The following is a 17,549-nucleotide window of genomic DNA, read 5'->3' on the forward strand; positions in this document are numbered from 1 at the left end:
AAATTCGTCCGACGTTTTAAAACTTCTTCTTCGAGATTCAACGAGATTCCCGCGGAATTTCCACGGAGGAACGTTTCATCTTTATGCAGAGTGTTTTGGAGGGAGGTGTGGTCGAAAGAAACGCGCATAGTTCGAATTTGTAGGGCAGGACACAAAGTGCCTTCCACGGAAATGCCCGTGAAAAGGTTTAAAACGCGCATCCAGGGGATCGTTTGCTCTTCGCCTCCTCCCCCTCCCTCCGTTTCCTTCTTCTTCTTTTCCAACCTCTCGCCCTTCCTCCAGGAAGTGGCAACTTCTTCTTTCGGGGGCAGAAGTCAATCCTTCGAAAATAGCCGCATTCTCATCGGATGCGCTTTGAGACGAGTGGTTTCTCGCTGTCATTGTTTGGCCCACCCTCTCCAACGGAATTCATCTTGGAATCTTGGATCTTTCTTTTCGATTCGTATCGATCAGAAGATGTCGCACGCGTCGTTTAAAAATAATAGATAATTTTTTCGCGGAAATTTTAAAAAAGCTTCAAATTTAAAGCTTATTATATGTAACCTTTTAAAATTTGCTTTACAATTTTTCCTCAATTTTTCTTTGTTTGTTTTTTTTTTTTTTTTTTTTTGAAACGCTCGAACAATGGAATCTCTTAATTAAGAGAAAGAAATAATATAAGCCAATTATTTTATTTCCTCGAAATTGTTTCCAAATTCTTGTGTGTTTCGTCGGAATCGAAACGAATTTCTCAACGCGATCGAAGTTTCATCGTTAAAAATAAAGGAAGCGAAGACTAAGGCGTGAAAGGGGAGGCGAAAATAAAAGAGGTGGAAAAAAGTTTTCTTACATAAACGGGGGAGCAGCCAATAAAAATAGCAGCGAGGTGGCTCGATGATTAAACGACTTGGTCGGTTTCCTTTTTTGCGTGGCGCCTCATTGTTCCGGCCAGTTCGCGGAACCGTGCCAGACTTCAAACGAACCAGAGACGCCGCCATTTTTGAGTTTATCAAACAATAACACTTGGCGAAGTAGCTTTCAACACTCGTCGAACCTCCACGGCCCTCTTCTGTATTTCCTCTTTCCTTTCTTTCTTCCCTTCCCCTTCCGCCACTCCATCATCGTGCACGGGGCGTTGCGAATCTTCGCGCCTTGGAATTCTTCGTTTCTACAAAGAGTTTGTATTTCTTTCTCCCTCGATGATGAAAAACAATTGAAACGTTTCTCGGGAAATTTTGTATAAATAAATGGAATTTTTTTTTTTCTTCTTCTTCTTCGAAGATTCGATGCCGTGTAACTTGATTTATTCGTGACGCGCTTCTGACGATTTTTTTTTTTTTTTTTTATTATTGGAACTGCGTCGAAGATCACTTTTTCGAGTACTCGCGAAAATGTGTATGTTTAACGTATATACACGAATATTATGTTCTCGGTTTAAAACGAAATACGGAATTTAGGAGGAAATATTTTTTCCCCTCGGGAATATTCTCGCAAATTTTTAATATCATCCAACGTTTCAATGCTCGTATTATCGATATTAAAATACCCTCCGTTACATTACCAACAGCAATTAACATAGAGGATATTAATATATTTTCGCATTTTTTAATTATGATCGACAATTTCGGGCGGAAATAAAATCAAACCGAATTTGCATTAACATGTAAACGCCTCCTCCTGTTCGTAATAATGCGATACACGCGCGATTCGATCTCATCGAAAAAAATAAAATCGATCTTTCGTTGATTACAACGCGTGAACCATTTAACCAGAGCGATTAATTTCGATCGCGATCTCGTGCGAAGAAAAACTAAACATACCGCGCTTTTCAATTATTAACCAACGATACATCGATATATCAATTGCTCGTTCGAGCTAATAAAAATTCCAAATTTCACGTCTGCTAAACACTTCGTTTTCCTGCGTCGAAGCGAAGAACGAAGAGATACAAAGCGCGGCATTCGCAAATTTCGAGGAAATTTCAATTTGCGCGTAGCCTTTACAAAGAGAGAGAGAGAGAGGGGGGCGCGAATTTTTCATAAAATAAGCATTCGAAACAAAGGATTTTCCATTTTTCATCGACGTTCAAAGGAAATCGCGACAACGACGTTTCGCCGCCCTCTTCTGAAACGAAACACCGGCCACACGTGCGCTTTGTCCGATTTTCAGACGAGAGTAGAGGGGGAGGGAGGAATCCCTCAAAGAACGAAACCTTTTCGTTTCTTGTACGCGAAACGTGCTAACTCGGATCGCGGATACGATAGAAACGAATCACGTGGCCGTCTCAGCTGACACCGATGATTGCAGGCACGTGAGCAGAAGGCCAAGGAAGTCGAGGAAATATCCCTTTCGTCCTGTCTGTTTCGAGAAATGGATCCCCAACTGGATCAATCAAATCCCGAACGAGACACGTTATTGCTTCCTCTCCTTTTTCCTCTTTACGATTTCTTCGATCGATCGATGTATTCTTCGAGCTATTCTCCTCTTCTCGCTCTTCTCTTTTCGACGATGATGATGGCTATGAGGGTTTTCTTTATCTTTTACAGGCAAGTACGGGTATTATTTATGGAACGAGATCACGATTCGAAGAATCTAAATCTTATCAGAGGATAAAGAAGAAATATAGATTTCGTGAAAATTTGATTGCTAGTAAATAAAACCGCTGAAATTTTCTCGATTGAATTTGTCAACAAAAAAAAAAAAAAAGAAATGTTATTCTCGTAAGGAAATCTCTCTCTCTCTCTCTCTCTCTCTCTCTTGGAAAATTCTCTATTTTCTCCAACAAATTTTCTTTCATTCGTCCTCCCTTTCATCGAGGAGAATCGGTAATGGCGTACGTCAGTCCCTCCTAAATATTCTCGAGCTGTTGTCGAACTGTATCGACGTTTATTCCACAAGCGGTTACAAGCGGCCCTCGATTTCCATAAAACAATTTCCGCAACTGCACTTTCGAGTAGACGTAGAAATTCTCGTGTCGCGTTACGTCACGCGAATACGCGATAAAGCCACGCATCCGAGAGACGCAATAAGGTTGGAATAAGGTTGTTCCACGAAAAGAACATTAATCGATCGATGGAGATATGAAGGGAGAAAAGGGAGAGAAATAATGATAATAGTGAACGAAGAAAACTCCATCTTCCCTCCATTTATATATTTTGTTCGATTGAGAGATTTTTCGTAAATCGGATTCCTTCGACGATTAATCGAACGTTTATCGCGAGACAATGAATAGGAAGAATTGTAACTTTACCCCAAAATGAAATTTGTTATTGAAATTAACGAGATTGAGATGCACGTCTTATATCTTTCGTTATAAATTAAAAAACATTCAGGACGATTTAGTCTTAAAATTATAAAGACTCTTAAGATGAAATTAGTTACGGGATAATCGAATGATTCGTCAGAGAGCAAGTTACAATTCGAAGAAATAATTTTCTTAGAAACACCTTCGAACGAAGGCGAGAGAAATTCGATTTTTTAAAAAATCGTTTTTACAAAAAAAAAAAAAAAAAAAGAAATATCATCGAATCGTTAAAACAAATTCTTCCGTCGAAAAAGAAGGCGAGACGAAATATCAAAGATACCTTGCAAAGAAAATTTCCAGGCCCTAGCGAATTCTATCCTTGCATTTGAAAAGTAGAATTTCAATCTCCTCCTTCGAATGAATATTCAACCTGGCAAAGCGAATCCATTCCTTTTCCCTATACACACACACACACACACACACATATATACTTTTATTTTACCCTTCCGCGAATATGAAAATATTTCGGAAAAAAAAAAAAAAAAAAGAAAGAAAAAAAGATAAAATCGCCTTCGCGCCACTCACTGGGCGATTAATTACAGTTCGATGATTAATCAAACGGCGTTGTTCGCAAGTCGCATCGACGAGATTTACAATATTTATTCGTGGCTCGTCACGAGGCGGCGAGGCGCATCAATCGCAGGGAGGGGAGGGGGGAGGGAGGGAGGGGGAAATGGAGGCCCGCGTAAATCGGGCGCAGCGTTAATTTCCACGAGCGAGATCCACACGCTCGATAATAAAACAAGACCGACGAAAGAGCGGAAGGGAAACGAATGACGATGAGAAACCCATATATATATATATATTTTTTTCTTTTTTTTCTTTTATTCGATGGTGGATTGGGATCCATTGCGCGTGGTGGAAAGGATTAAGATTAATCGAAGAGCGATCTATAAATATAATAACAATAGAAAATTTCAAGACATTTTCGTAACTTAACCAATCTCGAAATTGTTAAGTTCGATTAGTTCAATCGTTAAGAACGTTATATCGAAGAAACGTAGTATTCACCGAGTACTATTTGTTCGATCGTGATTATTTTATTTTATAAAAGATATATCTCGATGAACTGGTAATATACGCGACTACGTTTTATCGATCAAGAAAATCGAAACGATGGATGAATTGGCTGCTCGATTTCGAATCTCGACTTCGATTACGATTAGATAAATTGCGTAATAAGATAAGATTCAAGAGAAATTCTATCCTTGGTATTCGTATCCTTGTACCTTCATCTGAATGAAACCGATAAAATTTTCTCGATATTTTCCGAAGAAAATATCTACTCGTTTAAAAAGAAAGAATCGTAATTAATTATCTTAATCTAAATCAAACTGCCTATAAAAAAAAAAAATATTAAATTTTTGACATTCCAAAATTACGTGAATGAAGATTATTGTTATTATGGACTTATGGGGAACGAATGAATAAGAGAACGTTAAACAGGGAGAGATTGGTAATTAATGGATTTATCATCGAACTAACGAATTCTCTCTTTCCACCCCTATTTCTCTTTCCTCTCGGTGAAAAATGGACAGAGAGAAAGTGGAGAACGGTCCAGAGTGAATTCAAAATCCATTACTAGCCGGCGACAGCTCTGGGAATAGCGCAACCTACTCGCGTCTCGCCGCGATATATCCGGTAAAATAAATCATCCGAAAAAAATGTTAATTTTCGCTTCGAACCAACCGATTTTGCAACGAATCGAGAGTGTTTTATTTCTCCAAAGTCTTTTCCCATCCCTCGCCTTTCTTTCTTCATCGATATAAAATTTATTTTTGTTCGTTCGATTTTTCGTTTCGAAAAAAAAAAAAAAAAATAACTATACGCGATATCACACGCATTACGGTTTCGTATTCGTTTGAAATTTTCCCTTTCCGAGTATTAAAAATTCGAAACGAATAAAGGAAATTACGTTACGTTAAATTTAAAAAGGAACTAATTAAGGTATTTTATTAAGGATCTTTGTTGAAACAAAGCCGCGAGAATCAAAAACTTTCGAGTCATTTCAAGTCGAATCCTTCTTTACTTCTTTGGAATACGGTTTCTGAATCGTTTCAGTAGTTAAAGTACCGCAACGAGAGAGGTAGAAAGGGGAGGGAGAGAGAGAAAAAAGGGAAGAAAGAGGAACGAACGAAGGTGGATAAATTACCTTGTGTTTGTCGACCAACACGGGTCTCAAGTGGCGGTCGAAGAGAAGCTTGTCAGGCTCGATGTTGATGGGGCTCTGTCTCCTTCCTTTGCTGCACAAAGACCATTGGGGGTTTATCAGTCCCCAAAACGCAGGTCCTGTAAGCAAAACGAGAGAGAGCACGTTACAATGATTAATTTGCTCGAGTTTATTATCGATCGCTCGCGATATTAAATGGCGTATTAATTTTTAAAATAATTCCCTTTCGAATCGTGAAGATTGTGCTTTTCAAGATTGAACGCAATCCGTGTGTTATTTTATCAAATATCTTCTGTTATTCGAGAAATTTTACAAATGGTTCTGTTATAAAATTTCACGAAAAAGGTGGCGGATGGAATCGCGTTTCGTTTGTGTTTAATTAAAAATTTATAAAAATTCCAATTTAAAATATTTTAAATTATTTTAGCCGAGAAAAAAAGTTAGAATTTAAATCATCGAATAATGCGATATTTGTGTTTCAACTTTTAAAAATACGCAAAAAAACAAAGAGAAAGAAGAATTGGAAAGAGAAAAAATTTAAATTTCAACTTACTTGTTTATTTATTGCAATTAACGTAAAGATTTAATTATATTGGACGAAAATAAATTTATTAGATGGGAGAGAAATGGATGATATACACGTTCGTATCGTTCGATGGCCACGTGTCGACTAAATTTATTTCGTCGTACTTTCACCTCTGCTCGTTTCGATTTTGTTTATATTTCGACACGCCTTCGAATCCACGCCTTACCTTTACCTTTATATAAACATACGCACTTTATTCGCGTTTATATTTCTGTATTCGATATTCCAGAATTCGTTATACGTTGTGTATTTTTAACTCGAACCACAACTTTTTTATTATATATAAAACCAGTTCAAAAAAAAAAGCATAAAGAAATTAAATTAATTCAGTTTACAAGTGATACAAATTAAATCGATTAAGTCAATTTCCATACGACTTTTTACGGAAAAGCAATAAATACTCATCTTTAATTTTCACACAACACTCGCTGTAATATTCAAATATTATACACGATTACTATTTCAAATCAACCTGTATGTGTCTTGCAACGATACATGCATTTTTACTTACATTCCTCCATATTCGGTAATTCGTACGATTTCCAAATCTTCTCTCTCCAAAAAAGAGAGAGAGGAAAAAACAGAATCACGAAAACCTTTCAAAAGACCGCAACCACGAGCACGAACACGTAACCAAGCCAACGTCGAATGATCGTAGGAAAGGAAGTTATTTTTCGGTGACGCCACAGGCATCAAAGAGGAAACAATTTTTCTTTTTTTTCTTTCTTTTTTTTTTTTTTTTGCCAACGGTTTCCAATTTTCCAAGTTCGAAGTTGAAGCGAAGTTCACACGCTCGAAACCGCGACAGTGGCCATCCCAGGCGGCCGAATCGTACGTCTTCTGTCGTCTGTCACCCCGTTTGGAAATTTGAAATTTTTATAATTTCAACTTTTCCGGATGGGATGCCATTGCCGCCTCGGAACCTTGACGCGTCAACTTTTATTCGACGAAGAAAAAAAGGGTTTGCCCATTGCCACCCACAGCCTCGCATCTCGCGACGCCTCCTCTGAGAAATTTAACTTTACACCCGAATCGATACACGAGAACGTAACCCTTCCCTCCAACTGCGAATTCCTTCCTTCGCAGTGAGCGCGTGAATGGAGGAGAAGGAACGGAGATGCGAATTCTTTTTTGAGCTCGTTGTGAAATTTTCGAATTTAATTCCAACGAGTCGCGCCCCATTCTTGTGAAATTTGTGAAATCAATTTAATTCCTTTTGAATTTAATTCCATCCCAATTCCCAAGCGAAATATCGAACCCGTTGAGAGTACCGTATTTTAACCCTTTGTTGTGAAATTCACTACCCTTTGAATTCCACTCCAATTCCATCAGCGGGCTATCCAATATTAAATTATAACCCCTTATTGTGAAACTCGATATATATATATATATATCAACTCGAATTCGTAATAATTGAACATTCCACGAGAAGGATGGATGGAAAATTACTCGAATCTTCACAAAAGTTGAAGTTGAAAGTGATCGCATTAAGGCGAAAATCGAGCGTTGAATCGTCTCGTCGTTTAAAACGCGATACAATTCCTCCGCATTCCCCGTACTGACGTCTATGATATTAACGATCCTCGTGGCGGGGGCAAGTAATAAATTATTGCCCGTATATAAACAACACGTATAACAGACGCGGCGGCAGCCAACGTCAGCGCGGAAATTTGCCAGCGTGACACGGCACGCGACGTTGCGCACAAAGGGGCACTCTTGTACCGACGATCCATGCATCCAAAGCCGGGCGGCAGCGGCGGCGGCGGTTTTCCGCCAAAGTGTTCCGCGCCATACTTTCTCATCTTCATTTAATGCATAATAATTCAGAAGCGTAGCGATGTATGGACGGGCGATAAAATTTCCAAACCTTCCTCTCCTCTCCTACTGCCTTCACCACATATTTGCGATAATTATATATATATTTGTGTGTGTGTGTGTGTGTACACGTGATAATAACGATGTAATTACGTTACTTTATGCATAATATTGTTACTTACAGATGTAATTAACATTTAATTGGCTATAATCTATAGGCGCGTTAACGATAATCGGAGGGGGATTGAAAATTGATCTGGAAGTGATTTAAAAAAGAAGATGAAATGGATTGAATGGATAACGAGTGTGTTAAGTGTTGTTATTATTATTATTGGTAAGGATAAATTGATTTCTTTTTAGAATGACGAAAGGAAGTTATTTTTGGCTTATTATTTCTTGTGATAAAAGAATAACAAAATTTCCATTTATATACCAAATTTTTGCAAATTAAGATCCTTTCTCCATTTATTTAATAGAAATCAATTCGAATTCATTTGCTTCGAATGTATCAATATTTCCATGGGATTGGACGAAAAAGTTATCGGTTTTTCTTTTTCAACCATTCTTTTTCAATTTTTTTATTTTAAGAAAAGATATTTTATTCCTCGGATACCAGCCTTCAAACATGGCCAAAGGATTGACTCTGAACTCACCGATCATATTTTCCACGTTGAAGAAACAGAAATTTCCACCATTCTCGCGTTTTTCCATGCAACTTTCACGTGTCGACGATAAGGGGTTGTAATAACGACACGCGATCGCAATTAAAAATTACGGGGTCAATGCCGGTATACACACACACGCTCGTGTTCGCATTGCGCGATTGTTTAATGGTGTGTTCCCGCCTTTATCGTCGCCATATCGACGTAATTAACCCCGTTTGTTCCGCGATTCTCACCCTCAATTGCTCCCCCAATTACGTGTTGCTTCCCCTTCTTTGCGATCCAATTAAAAAAAAAAAAGAATAAAATAATAATAATAATAATAATAAAGGAAACATTGGAAATACTTTTTGGATACGAAACAACAAAGTGGTAAATTTTATTACCAAAATGGTGATAACAAACGATGCGTTTCCACGATTCGTCGCGGAAAAATGTACCTTTAACGATCCCGTCGACGGAATGTTTGCAAACGTCCCCACTTTAACGATTCCATGGAACTATTTCTTTTTTTTTTTTTTTTTTTATTGTTCTTTTTTTCGTAAAAAGAAAGAAAGAGGATTTTCCACTAATTTAATGGCACTTCTGAACTCGTTCCAGCTTTTCAAAGTTTTATCTGAACTTCGTGCTCGTATTAAATTTGATTGTTATTAAGACGGCGCGAGGAAAATTATATTACAGCCTCTTTTAACGTAAACGTTAACGTTCTTCTTTTGAAAAATCGAGCGTAGGATTTTTGTTCTTCTTCTTCTATGCAATCCTCACGTCGATTAGATTAGAAGAGAACTTTTAACGACGAGTTGATTGGCTAGATGATTATTATTAAGCGACTAATTATTATGTCAACAATTTTAAGTTTAAGGGAGAGAGAAAAATTCTTTGGTTTCTCCCTTTCCAAAGATCCACACTGAAGCGAAACAGGAGAGGAGAAACTGTCCAACTCTCTCCAATAGCGTGAAACACCGCCACGCTCGAAAAATACGAAAATTAATGTAATCGTTTAGAAACTTGGTTTCAACCTCGTATCGAAAATGCACGCGTGTTACAAGAAGTACGCGTGTGAAAAACGACAATATGAACCAGTTCCCTGCGAGGGGGAAAAGTTTGCTCGAACGGAATGGCAAGCTCACCAAAATCCGATCGTCGATACGTTGCCAAATATTTTTTCGTAACTACGTTCCGTTTCTATGTTCCAGCAAAACGTACAATGTTGATTTCCCTCGTCGTATCAAAACGCATTTTACACATCTGGCTTTTGCACATCTGGTGTACAAAAAACGCAAATTTTGCGAAATTTTCGTTTCGTTTTCGTTTCGTTCATTTTGATCACGTACGTAAAACATCACACATTCGTTATTTTCTTGAAACTTTTCTCAACATTGAAACACAATAATAACATCTATCCCACCCGATTTCTAAAAGTGAGAATTTTCAAATGAAACAAATTCGAACGTTCACAAAAATAGATACTCGAGCCAATGAGTATTACTACATCGAAGATTTTCCAAGATAATTCCGATCCAAAAAAACGTAGAGATTTTGAAAACGCGTCTTTTCCAGCGTATCGACGCTCCAATGTACACAATGGAGGGAGGAACGGTGGAATTTCAAACTGAAACGGGATCAACCTTTCCCTCTTGCAAATTAATTGCTCGTTCCTATCGCGTTTCGTTTATATCTGTTTACTTGCTCTACGAATATAGACGATATTTGTAACCTCTTCTCGGCCGGCTATTTCACTCGTGACGATTTTAATGGACGCCGAAGAAGAAACGAATTAATATTTTCTCTCTTCATAACGCTGCTGAACCCATCTTTGGATTGATCCACTATTCGTGGATCGTGGAAAAACCTCGATGAACGCCCCTATCATTTCCAATCCTTTTCACTTCCTTTCTAAAACGAATGTGAGAAAATAACGCGTTGCTCGTCCGAGACAAATTACAATCTCCTTAAAATCATAAAATCCTTCTCGTTTCATCCTCTTCTCCATCGAATTCCTGCCCACTAACAACGACAATTTTACCTTCCAAGTTGAAAACATCCCATCTTAAAGAACATCTAAACATCAATACTCTCCTCCCCCTTTTTGATTCATTAGCATCCCGCTCGAGTTTACCGCCGATTATTTGTCAAGCAATCCAACATTAACCCTGATATTCGTATAATCGTCGCCTTCCCTCGAATCTCATTTTCAGAACAGCCCTCTGCGCCGACTAACCAACGATATAATTGCATAATTAGCATTCCGACGAATCCGCCTGGTCTCTCTCTCTCTCTCTCTCTCTCTCCACTCCCTCAAGGTTCAATCTTTTCCCGCAAAACGGAGATTCGTGGAAGGGGGTTGGTGGGCAGCGAACCTTCGAGTTAATGGAATAACGGCGGCCAGATGGAACGATTACTTTCTTATCACCTCGAGGCAGGTAGACTATTATGGCATTCATCAGCTACCTGCCTGGAAGAAGGGGTGGTGGTGGTGGTGGAGGGAGGGGGGGTAGAGAAGGTAGAAAGCGAGAGGGCGGCGGGTAGGTAGATAACAGGAGAGAGAGGCCTGGCGGTGTACAACCGGTTACGAGACTCTCGGGGGAGGGGGGTGTAACAACCCCATTATTGAAACTTCAAGCGCGGAGCAATCATTCTGCAATTAGCAAAAGTGATTAAGTGTAGAAGGCAACACAGCCTCGCGGAACTCTCTGCGTTTTCCATCCCCTATCCTCGTCCCCATCCTTCTTGCTCGCTTCCTCTAAGCGGCTAGCGATGGGAACGAACGAGAATCGAGCGAATCGTATGGAACAAGAGCGAAAAAAATGAAGTTCGAAATTTTTGGAATTTGTTCGATCGAATGTATGAAATACATGATGATGATCGTGGTCAGGGTTACGTTCCACGTTCTATTAGAAACGGAGCGAGATTGGCGGAGTAATGAATAGATAGATAGATCTACGAAATTACAAAATTATCGAATTATCAAAATACCGGAGAAGAAGGAGAAAAAAAAAGAAAAAAAAGAAAAAAAAGACTCGAGATCAAACTCGAACATTGCCCGCATATAACCACACTCGATCCCATCACTACCATCCATCTTCCAACCCCTCCACCCCGTCCCTAGACTACGTAACGAGAAGAAGCAAGCCTCGTAGTTGCATCATGGTCGTTGTTGGGCCCCTTTGCGGACTGGCTTCCACCCTTATCCGCTTCCACTTCCCCGTCAACCGCCTCGATGACACCTGTTTTAATTATCCACCTGCCCTTACCGCGGCTTCCCTAATAATTCTTAACGAGCGGACAAGGCCGAGTGGATACACACCCCCTTCTCCCCCTCCTCGTTCGACCTGTTCACCCTCGTTAAACGGCGTAATTACAGGTTAGATGCCGAATAATTGTCGAGGATTTTTCTCTCTCTCTCTCTCTCTCTCTCTCTCCTTCATCGAGGAGGATAAAACCAACCCCTCGGATTCGCAAGTTCGCAAACTGAGTTTCTCTTGCGTCGATCGGCCAGGCGAAGATACATAGGCAAAGGAAGAGAGGCTCGCCAGATTCCACTCGATAAGGAGGAACGAGTCGGTTGGATGGAATTAATCAAGGGCGGATTAGCCCCGACGGGATTTCTCGATAAAAACAATTAATCGGTGGATGGGACGGGCTGGTTGAAAAATGCTCGAGGGGTTGTTGGTTCTTCCTTCCGATAAATCGAAGGGAGAAGGAGATCGGGCAAAGGTTTCGGAAGATTCTTTCTCCTCCTCTCTGCCTGCGTTGTCAAGGAATTGATTTATTTCGATTTGGAATTTATCCCCTTCCCTGGCAATTGTTGAGGTTTAAATCTGTTGAGGATCGAGCAGCGACGGAATAATTGTTAGTTAAGTGATAGGGATAAAATAAAAGTTGATGCTTTTTTCAAAGTATCTTATATAGAAGAAATTCAAACCTCGACAACAATAAATTTCTTTCCTTAATTTTTCTCCGATCCAATTCTAATTTTTCTAACACACTTTTCGATACATTTGTTCATCGAAATACAAGCAAGGCGCACGATCGAATTTCTCGCAGACGATTCGAAGAGATCTTTCGAATGCTAAACGGTATACCAAGACGTATGTCCCTCGAGATTGTCACTGGTCGGAGAATTCGAACAATATATCCATTTCGAAGATTTCCTAACCATCCCTGCAGGCATTTCCTGTTCATAAATCTTTGCCACCTCCGCCTCGCTTAAACCATTGCTCCGGCTACAATGAAATGTCAATCCTTGGCCGACAGAGGCATTCCTCCGACCGACCAATGAAATTCTTCTCCTTGGCTCGTCGCGTGACGCGGAAAATTTCAACAAAAATCAAGATTCAACCGTCTGTGTCTGTGGGTATCATCCACCTCTGGGTATAATTATATTTTAAACTCGATGGAAAATTCGTCAAGCATATTTTGCGAAAGAAAAAAAGAGAGAAAAAAAAAAGGAAACGACTTTAAAAATTGTTACGAAAAAAAATTAACGAACCTTGGTATCTCTTGGTAACTCTTATCGCGCCGTTTAAACGAAATGGATATTTCCTTCGAAAAGAATCGTTCCTTCAATCGTTCCTTCCCTCACGTAACGATGATAAATGAAACGAATGCACGGATGTATCGGCCTTAACCCAACCCATAGACCCCCTGATCCTATCGTGCGCTAAGAAAATCAGGGGCAAATTGCATACAATTATCACAAGGCTATCAACTATCGAACAACCATCCATCCCCCCGTGAAATCAACGAAAAACGCCAAAAGGATTCCGAGAAAGCGGATTAATCCAAGGTGGAAGAAAACTTTCGCAACAACAATCCTCCTACTTTCGCGGCGATTAGCATCATCGACGCCTTCCGATCTTCCACGAAACGGTCTCCAATTTTTCGCCTCCCGCTCCCCTCCCCCCCCCAAAAAAAACAGGAAAAACGACTCACATTTCTTCATCCTCTTGTCACAACATCCACTCCAACTCGAAGCTTGGGCCCTATCAGCCTATAAACACCCCCCCCATCCGTCAACCGTGTCAGCCTCGAGTCGCGGTTTGAGCTGGAAAAAGAGGGTTGATCCTGGAAAAAGCCTAATTACAGTAGCAGTTGGATTAAAGGGAGGCGTTCATTAGCGTGTGGATCTTCCCCGTCTTCTCCCCAAAAACCGCACCCCCCACACGCGCAGGAAAGGATAGTTGATTGGGCGAAATGTATTCATGTATGCATATGAATTCAGAGGGTGGGCCAGGCGTCGCGACGCCTCGGTGTCTGCCGCCGCGGGCTAAAAGCTTGCCTGCTTGAAAAACATCTTAATTGGACTTGGCGCGCTGTCGCGATGCCAATGGATCCTCCATCCCTTAAGGGCGAACGCCTTCCACGGTCCCAGCAACCCCATTCTCTCCACGTTTTGGAATCGAGATCGACGCCGATAGAGGCTCCCTTTCCCCTCAGAGAGGGGATCGGGACGAATGTAAAACGAGAGAACCTCTTTTCCGCGGCGTAAGAGGATCTTGTTACGAGTGAGGACTTCTCGAAGGGCCCTTTTCTCTTCCACCTTTTCTCTACTCTACTCCGTTTTTAGAGGCAGACTTCCTTCTCCGGAGGGAATATGGCACAGTGACGGCTGTGAATTGTGACTGTGGAATATGGGGTGCGATAATTGACGAGGAGATCTTTGTTACGTTTGTCGACTTTCTCTCTCTCTCTCTCTTTTTTTTTTTTTTGGTAGTCCAAATTGTTTCTTGTTTCTTGTTCAATTTTATCCATATTTGTTATTAGATACGTATTGGAATTCCAATACTGAATTCAACGAATTTCACTTGATTTGTAGGAAAACGTATATATCATTTGTATCGAGATTTCCACGATTTCTTTTTTGTTTGATTCGAAAATAAGATCGCGTATCGATGGACAGCAGGCATAGAGAGGCCAATACTCACTCTGGATGAGATGGGGCCCCGCGAATATCGCAGGGAAAGAAAATACTTTTCTCAAAACAGACGAAACCTTCTCCTCCTTTTTTCGATATCCCCTCGGTCGAACTCTTATCTTATCTGATCCGCCCATTGTGATAACAAAAATTGCCAACGCGAAAGATAAATAATAACCCATACGAGCGCAAGGGCAAACACGGTATATTAAATTCCGAGAAAATAAAAAAATTTTCCTCGCCCAGGTCGAGTAATTGAGCGCGCAAGATTTGAAGGAGTTTGAACGGGTTTGAAAATTTAAATAAAAATATCAAGATAGATTTTTAATGCGATTCAACATCTCTGGAAACAAGTACGAATTAATTTACCAAGAAAATTGATTAATCTTTTATTAATTAAAAACTGGTAATCGACAAAAGTGGTAATATGAGATATTAAAAAAATCGAAAATTAATTTAAAAGAAACTAACCTTAGAATAAGAAAAAAATAATCGCGTATCTCTCACAGATCCCGACTCTTGCATCTGCAGATTGAGTTTTATCAAGCGTGGAAAAGGAGAAGGTCGGAAACGCATGGCGGCATTCCGGAAACGCACAGGTCACGTATGCAAATACGAAAGGCGGTGGTGGGATTACTTACGTTTAAAGCACGAAGGGACGATAGAAGCGGAGAGGGGGCAGAGGGAGGGGAGGATAAAAGGAGAGAAGGCATTTCCATAAAAATTCCCGATCCCTGTTCCGGGATCAATCTCTCGATATGCATGAAATATTCAAAAACAAAATGATTACAGCCTTAAAAGCGGCAGCCGGAAGTATGGAATGGGGGCGCGGGACGAGAATAACGAGGAGGAAGGAGGAGGAAGGAGGAGGAGGAAGGTAGACACGAAATAAAAGCACGAATATAAGGCGAAGAAGAAAGTTGAAAGGAAAAATGTTTTCTCGGATAATATTTCGCGGTGGTGGTGGACGATGATGGAGGGAACGATTTGGCTTCGTGCCCGTCGAATCGACTTTATCATCGTAATTAGTGATTCCTATACGTGCCACCCCTCCTCTTCGACGACGACGTACGATATTCGATGCATTCTTTTTTCTTTTTTTTTTTTTTTTTTTTTATTTTACCAGATAGAAAAAGAAAAAGAAAATATATTCAACGGGATTAAATGTAACACGGGTGAAATGAAATTAATGATAATGATAAATGTAATGTAAAAGTGATAAATTAGAACTTATTACGGGAGCAAGAAAAAATTATCATCAAGTCATTATTTATATTTTACGAAGTCGAGGATTATAGAATTATAATTGGAATCCTTTTTTCCAGTAACGTGTCAGATCATAATTCATTCCTATTTCATTGATCTGGCTGATAATCGACGTATTCTACTTGCCAAACCGAGACTCAATTATTCCAATTTCTTCGATTCTAATTTTATTTCACAGTAATTTTATTTCATTAATTCTCGACGAATTATATATACCAGTTATATATAATACAAAACAAACCTTTCGCTTTTCTGACTTATTACCTCCACAACGCGATGACAGGTGAGAGGAGAGAAAAAAAAAAAAAAAAAAAAAAAGGAAGTCGCCGAAAAAGACGAAAATACTCGAGAATACTCGAGATATTCCCGATAACAAAGGAAAGTTTCCCTTAATTGTTTCAACAATAAACAAACTATCCTATATTAAATCAACCTTCTCCTGCCTCGCGAACTCTTTTAATTAAATCACCTCGTCTGTTAATAAATTTACCCCTCTCCGCATCTCCATCCTTCTTTCCTCATTAATATCCCCGATTAATTTGTTTTTGACAGGCGAGCTCGCTGCGACAAACAGCAATCTTGGGAAGATGGGTGGTGATGGGGTGTCCCCCATCGCGAAAAAGAGATAACCTCGTTCGCCGATCGATGAGTTTCCACGCTTCGGAAAAGTCCTTCGACCCTTCCTTCTCCTTCTCTCTCTGTCTGCCTCTCTGGTTCATCCACGGTGAACCAGAAAGCTCGTTGGTTGGCTGCGACACTTTTCGCGGAGCCGATAAATCTCTTCCTCTCATCCCCGTGAAAACGAGAGTTTCCTCGTGGAATCGAAGGAGGGCGCGACCGATGAAAGCCGCGAATGTACGCTCCTTGTCTCGTATTCTTCTTCTCCCCCTTTCTTTCCACCACCCCCTTCCCCTTTGTTCGACCAGGTTTGTTTCGTTTCTGTTCCCCGCTTCGTGGTATACTCGAAGGGATGGTTTCGACGATGGTTTTAGATGGATTGTCGAGATGGATCGATTTGAAAAGAGAGGGGAGGGAGTTGTATTTGATGATAATCAACTGGTTATTCTTTTATCCGTCGAGAAAAGAAAAAAAGAAGAGAAAGAAGGAAAGAAAGGAAGGAAGGAAGGAAGGAAAGACGAATTATTTGGATCACGATGGAAACGAACGATTTTGTTTTTTGATTTTTATTTTTTTTTTTCTTTTTTTTTTCTTCTTTGAAAAGGAAAAAGAAACTACGAAGAGTTCGCTACTAGGAAGGGTCGTTAGGGAAAAAATCTTAGAGATGGAGTAACGGGAAACGATTACAGGACGGGATTCGAGGACGGGCCGAAAGTTTTAAAATCATTCGGATTCCGTGAAAATTTCGTGAGACGGTCAAAAGCCGCGAAAGTTGGGGGAGAGAGGGAGGGGGCTAACACATTCAAAGCTCTCAAGATTTGCAGCACTCCGGAGACTTTCCAGCTTTCCGTGCCCATCACGGTTCGGATAACATTCGAAATAATTTTAAACTTCACGTCTGCCCCGATCTGGACCAAAGTTTCCGCCAAACTTGTCACGGCCCTCTTAGAAACGTGTCCACGGGACGAAACTCCATTCCAAGGGGAGGGGCAGGAAAATGTTTTCCACTGTGAGAAACCTGTACCCTCCCACGATCCGTTTACGCTTCGATTCCGTATATTTCAATGGTGGTTAAAAAAAGCCACTCTATCCGAAAAAAAAAAAAAAAAAACTCCATTCTTCCTCCCATTAAACCAATATTCCATTTCTTTGAAAAATTGATGCGGACAATGTTGCCCGTTGTGAATTTAATTTAAACGTGCGCTTGCTTGGTAAAAATTCAGAAGCAATCG

At 40.1% G+C, this 17,549-nt stretch overlaps 1 protein-coding gene across 2 annotated transcripts in view; it reads right to left on the reverse strand.

Annotated features, from left to right (window-relative positions):
- The window catches only part of CARPA (Carbonic anhydrase-related protein A), a 174,196-nt gene that overhangs the window by 53,102 nt on the left and 103,545 nt on the right, over window positions 1-17,549 (reverse strand). For both annotated transcript variants that reach the window (XM_086917109.1, XM_086917108.1), the window contains exon 3: window positions 5,436-5,572. In XM_086917109.1, coding sequence (XP_086773235.1) covers window positions 5,436-5,572 — 137 coding nt within the window. The remainder of the gene's footprint in view (window positions 1-5,435; window positions 5,573-17,549) is intronic.

Source organism: Apis florea, unplaced genomic scaffold, assembly GCF_048593485.1.
Source record: "Apis florea isolate Af1SG1 unplaced genomic scaffold, ASM4859348v1 contig_3811_pilon, whole genome shotgun sequence".
NCBI classification, from domain to species: domain Eukaryota; kingdom Metazoa; phylum Arthropoda; class Insecta; order Hymenoptera; family Apidae; genus Apis; species Apis florea.